Source organism: Bison bison, unplaced genomic scaffold, assembly GCF_000754665.1.
Source record: "Bison bison bison isolate TAMUID 2011002044 unplaced genomic scaffold, Bison_UMD1.0 scf7180017864519, whole genome shotgun sequence".
In the NCBI taxonomy this organism is placed as follows: Eukaryota; Metazoa; Chordata; class Mammalia; order Artiodactyla; family Bovidae; genus Bison; species Bison bison.
The window spans coordinates 11,498,817-11,505,308 of NW_011495072.1; the positions used below are offsets into that span (position 1 = coordinate 11,498,817).

The following is a 6,492-nucleotide window of genomic DNA, read 5'->3' on the forward strand; positions in this document are numbered from 1 at the left end:
AGGTAAAGAGGAACTAAAGAGCCTCTTGATGAAAGTGAAAGAGGAGAATGAAAAAGCTGGCTTAAAACTCAACATTCAAAAAACAAAGATCATGGTATCTGGTCCTACACTTCATGGCAAATAGATGGGGAAACAATGGAAACAGTGACAGACTATTTTCTTGGGCTTCAAAATCACCTCAGATGGTGACTGCAGCCACGAAGTTAAAAGACACCTGCCCCTTGGAAGAAAAGCTATAATCAACCTAGACAGTATATTAAAAAGCAGAGACATTACTTTGCTGACAAAGATCCGTATAGTCAAAGCTATGGTTTTTCCAGTAGTCGTGTATGGATGTGAAAGCTGGACCATAAACAAGGCTGAATGCTGAAGAATTGATGCTTCTGAACTGTGTTGGAGAAGACTCTTTATAGAGTCCCTTGGACTACAAGAAGATCACACCAGTCAATCCTAAAGGAAATCAATTCTGAATATTCATTAGAAGGACTGATGCTGAAATTGAAGCTCCAACACTTTGGCCACCTGATGCGAAGAGCCGACTCATTAGAAAAGACCTTGATGATGGGAAAGACTGAAGGCGAGAGGAGAAGGGGACGACAGAGGATGCAGTGGTTGAATGGCATCTCTGATTCGATGGACATGAATTTGAGCAAGCTCCGGGAAATGGTGAAGGACAGGGAAGCCTGGTGTGCTGCAGTCCATGGGTTGCAAAGAGTCGGATATGACTGAGTGACTGAACAACAGAGATGAGACAGTACCTAGACATGGCTATTCTTTTAAAGTTGTGCCAAACTTGACCTAAACTAAATTTAAACTTAACTTCAGTACAAACTATATAACTATTTTCTCATCCACTTATTCACACTGATTACAGAGATGGAGAACAGATTAAGGGTTGTCAGGGGTTAGACAGGGCAGGGGAAGGGAATGGAATACAGAGGGATGCTAGCAAAAGGCATCTCTGTGATGATGGAACAGTTGTGTATCTTGAGTGTGTCAGTGGTTATACAGATCTACACATACAATAAATTCACACAGAACTACAGGCACACACAAACAAGTACATGTAAAACTGGTGAAATCTGAATAAGGTCTATGGATGGTAGCAGTGTCAAGTTCCCGGTTTTGATATTGTGTCAGTTACATTAGATGTTAACAATGGGGCAAACGGTGAAGGATTTCTTCAACTATTTTTGTAACTTTCTGTAAATCTATATCTACTTATAGTTTTTTTTTAATGATTTAATCCCACTTATTGGCAAGGCCCTGTGCTAAGTGTTGGGAATATAAAAGAAAACACTGTACGAGATGCTGGGAAATAAAAGGTAAATATGACAATTAAAAAACAGTAACAATGCAGAATGTTTCAATCAATGAATATAGCATGTTCCTTCATTATCTTTAATCTCTCCTAGAAATGTTCTATAGTTTTCAGTGTAGGGATCTTGAATGTCATTAATTAAATATACTTGTAGGTATCAGATGCTTTTTAATTGTTTCCTGTATATATAAACAGCATTATTCATTCTATATATTGTATACAGTGATCTTGCTAAATTTATTTAATATTAGTAGTTCAAGTTTTGCATATACAAACAAGTCATCCACAAATAAGGACAGATGGCAGTTTTACTTCTATTCCAATCTTTTCTTTCTTTTTCTTGCCTTATTTCTTACTGTTCAGAACCTCTAACATGATGATGAAAAGTGAGGGCAACAGACATCCTCATCTTGTTTCCCACCTCAGGAGTAAAGTATTCAATACTTCATAATTAAGAATAATGTTAGTTATGGATTTTTGATAAATATCTACTATCAGATTAAGGAAGTGCCCTTCTTTTCCTACCCAGCTGCATTTTATCATGAGCAATTAGATTTCCACATAAAAAAATGAGCTCTGACCCCTATCTCACATTATATACCAAAATCAATGAGATAAATCTACCTAAATGTGAAATGTAAAGTGATAAAACTTCTAGAAAAAAAAAAAAAGGAAAATCTTTTTAGTACTTTGGGATATGGAAAGATTTCCTAAACAGAGCATAAGCAGCACAAATTATAAAAGAAAAAAATCAATAAATTAGACATTATTAAAATCAAGAATTTCTATTCATTAAAAGAAAGTGAACAGACAAGTCATAGATTGGGAGACAATATCTGCATTGTATGTAATCTACAAGATCTTGTATACAGAATAAAGAATTCCTACACAGTAAAGATACTCAAATAAAAACTAGTCAACTGGCTTGAACAGATACCTCCCAAAACAGGCTGTCCAAATGCTAACATGTACTATATGAAAAGGTGCTCAATATTTTTAGTTATCAAGAAAATGTAAATTAAAACTACAAAATACCATTATATATCCACCGGAATGGCTAAAATTCAAAGGACTTCCAGTATCAAGGGCAAGATTGTAGACTGCCTACCCTACGACCTAGCAATTCCAGTCCTAGTCTTAAAAGGCTGTATATAAAAAATAACATAAATGCCACAACAGAAATATCGTATATGGATCACATGTCCCAGGTGTGGGCCTGAACAAACTGAGACTGGGGTGAAAGGGAAACACAAAGTTACTCCAGTGGAAGGGCCTGGTTTAAGGCAGTGCAATAGGGTTGAGGAGAAATAACAACTTCAACTGATAATTCCTGCAGTTAGTGGCAGATGATTTCAAGATACATGGAAATTTAGTGACTTTGAAAGTAGTCGAGACAAATGCCTATTATATGCTCAAATGTGTCCTCATTATATTACTCTGAAATAAAAGCAGAAATCACAGTTCAAATCCTTGAAGTTAGAAGAGATGTAGTAAACTCCAATATGGTGCTCTGACTCCAAGTCATAGCAGCTTTATATTCTACACAGAGCCCTCGACCTCGGAGGTCTACAGGCAGACATATACGTATAGTTGTAATGGAGGGCCTTATGAAGCTTGCTGTGTCCTCAGTCAGGGAACATGATCTGAGTTCTTCATGTGGCTCTGGGTTGCAACTCCTTGTTGCAGTTAATGATAGAAGAACCCTAATTTCTGATCAGAGGTTCAGATGTAAAAGAATCTTGAAACAAGATCCCTCAATGTCCACCTCAAGCAACCAGAAATGGGAAAAATCATTAACTCCCCTTAGCTATAGAGACTATTGGTTAGGGATGTCAAATAGAAAAGAATCAAATCAATAGATATGTAGAAAATAAACTACGTGAACCACTTTTCATATGGATAAGTGCCCTGAACACAGACTTCAACAAACCTTTGTCAAGTCCTTACTAAGGACCAGGTACAGTGAGGGGTACTGGGATTATGATTATATGTACACATCTGTATATGTATATCTTATATGTATATGCAGGGGCTTCCCAAGTGACACTAGTGGTAAAGAACTTGCCTGCCGATGCGGGAGACACAAGAGACCCCAGTTGGATCCCTGGGTCCGGAAGATCTTCCAGAGAAGGGTGTGGCAACCCATTCCAGGATTCTTGCCTGGAGAATCCCATGGACAGAGGAGCCCGGCAGGCTATAGTCCATAGGGTCGCTATAGTTCATGGGGTTCCAAAGGGTCAGACACAACAGAAGCGACTTAGCACACACATATGTCTACGTACATCCTGGGTACTGACACACAAATGATCAAAACACAACCTTGTCCCTGAAGAATCCATCCCCTCACCACATACCCACTCCTCAGGTACAAGACAGAACTTCCTAAAGACCTGTACATTATACCCAAGAGATTAGGTAACACATTTGAAGTCACTCAGCAACTGGACAATGGCTAGTGGTAGTGTTAGTCGCTCAGTCACGTCCAACTCTTTGCGACCCTATGGACTGTAGCCTGCCAGGGTTCTCTGTCCATGGGATTCTCCAGGCAAGAATACTGGAGTGGGTTGCCATTCCCTTCTCCAGGGATCCAACTTGGGTCTCCTGCATTACAGGCAGATTCTTTACGGTCTGAGCTACAATGGCTAGACTGATATAAAATCTGATACTTCTGACATCTGACTCAGCAAACAGTGTCCAAACTAGTTTTTTCCCCCTCCCATTTAATTCAATTGCAACTCAAAACTTCACATATGGATTCAGGTGGTGGGATTTCACAGTCAAACTAACCACCAGAATCAGCAGAATACCTGAGCTAAACTAATATTCTCCTGGTAACCAATACCCTCATATTACCAACTCTTCCTTCAACTCCTTCCCTACACGGGTGACACTAAAATGTACGAAAATCAACTTTCCTAACAGAAATCCACCATATTTTTGGACAGCGACCGCCTATGCAGTGAGCTGTCATAAACCTGGCTCTCTAGCTGGTTGCAGACCTATTGCATCAGACAGAATAAATCACGTGTTTGACAGTATCCGGCCAATTGGTGACTACTCCGGCTAGTCTAGGCAGATTGATAGGCAGAGGGTTATACGGTTTTATTTAGCATCATGAAGGATGCCCGGTCCAGTGCCAGGTTCTAGCCCAACTCTACCAATGTCTTTCCCGGAAAACTTCCACAAATCACAACTAAACAGCCTCAATAATTACAAGCGTTTCCTTGCTTCACCACACCCCTATGCCCATGTCTGATCTACCAAGGAAGATTATTCTCGGATCTTAAAGGTTTGCCCACAGTAGAGGGGGAGCCCTTCCCCAAGGCTCCGGGTTCACTGTTTTTAGCCAGGAGCGGCCTCCTCAGTCCCAAAATGCTTCCAATATGGACGGAGTGAACCTACTGCGCTGTAGATATGACTCAGGTTGAAACCTTTGATTCTATCAAGAGAGAAAGAGATCACTATGACCTCGCTGAAGATGAGAAATAGACAGAAGGCGACCAAAGACAAGTGTTCGGAAAGGGGAACTCTCCAAACCTTCCCCCCCGCCCAGGCTTTCCTCTGGCTACCCTTGCAGCCGGAAGACTTTTGACAGCTCTTGATGCGCCTGCGCCACGCTCTTTTCCTAGACTCAGCAGTAGCGCTCAGCACTCAGTCCGCCGGGAAGGGAAGCGCACAGCCCCGGCGGAGGGGGAAAGGGGGATAATCTGACTTCCGGATGCCTGATGCGTTTTGAGGGGCACAGAGAGCGCTTCGGAGCCATCGCAACCTGGGAGGGAGTCTTAACGAAGGGTGGAAGTTCAGGAGATCCGAGAGATGAAGTTGGGGATAGGGTCCGGGGATACTCCGCGCGTCCCGGTACTTACATCGTCGCCACTCGCTGTCTGCCTTCACCAGCTGGTCCACCAGTCCCGGGTCCTTGAAGCGCTTCTCCTGCGACTCTCGGATGAGTGCTGGGTCCCCCCCTTTATCCACCCGAAACAAATCCAGATCCAGCACCATCGTTCCTTCTCCCGGGTCAACACTAAGGGAAGTGAGGTTCGTCCCACAGCAGTCAGCCTATGACCGCCGCACTGCACCCGCGCACTGATCCGCCCTTCCTGCGCAGGCGCGGCGGAAGCTTGGGGACGCCCCACCTCTGGACGGGAAGCAGCTGTTTCGGAGGCGGGTCCGCGGATGGGTGGGCGTGGGCTTCCTTGGGTGTGTTTGAGTCCCGCGGGTTTTACCTTCTCCTGTGCTTTCTTTCAATGGCACCCCGCTCGAGTACTCTTGCCGGGAAAATCCCATGGACAGAGGAGCCTGGTTGGCTGCAGTCCATGGGGTCGCGAAGAGTTGGACACGACTGAGCGATTTCACTTTCACTTTTCACTTTCATGTATTGGAGAAGGAAATGGCAACCCACTCCAGTGTTCTTGCCTGGAGAATCCCAGGGACGGGGGAGCCTGGTGGGCTGCCGTCTATGGGGTCGCACAGAGTCGGACACGACTGAAGCGACTTAGCAGCAGCAGCAGAAGTGCTTTCTTTCCAGCCCTGCCTGCTTCTGTAGGGGCTCTAATTGTCCCATGGAACAGAAATGAGTGCCTGTTTCCTCCTCGTATTAAAGGACATATCTAAGACAAGGCCTGTCAGTATAATCACTGGCTTGGAAGCTGGGGCCTCCAGTAGATTCCAGTTTCCACCTTACAAGCTTCTAAGACTTACAAGTCCTAAGACTGGACCCTCTCTCTGAACCTCTACTCTTTTCTCCATCTTGAGTCAAGAGAGTGGCAACATGTTTTAATCCCCAGATTACTTCAATTCAAAATTCCTCCTCTCCTGCATGAGTTAGGATACCTTTCTTAATCTGATTATTGAGTAAACCAAACTGTCTCTTTTGCAACCCTTCAGATCTTGGGGTAGGAGGAGTGGGATTGAAGTCTTTCAGAGAGACACTTGAAGAGACTTTTTCAAGGGGAAAATAGGAGATTTGAAGGCAGTTTAAGATATTGAAGTCATGTCTTGCATTTATGTGAAAGTTTCTAGAACAAAGATTTCATCATATTTTAATTTTATAACATTCAGGCCTTTACAGTGAAGTATTCTGGTTGCTGATTGGAGCCAAAGTTATCCAAAAATCTCCCTGATAACAAGAGCTTTATTTGAAGGGTTTGGGAATGGGCATACTCTTCCCT

At 43.0% G+C, this 6,492-nt stretch overlaps 1 protein-coding gene across 1 annotated transcript in view; it reads right to left on the reverse strand.

Moving 5' to 3' along the window:
* Positions 1 to 5,439, reverse strand: part of SARS (seryl-tRNA synthetase) — a 19,874-nt gene extending 14,435 nt beyond the window's left edge. The window contains exon 1 of the mRNA XM_010830921.1: positions 5,188 to 5,439. Coding sequence (XP_010829223.1) covers positions 5,188 to 5,323 — 136 coding nt within the window. The 5' untranslated portion in view covers positions 5,324 to 5,439. The remainder of the gene's footprint in view (positions 1 to 5,187) is intronic.
* Positions 5,440 to 6,492: the final 1,053 nt, after the last annotated feature.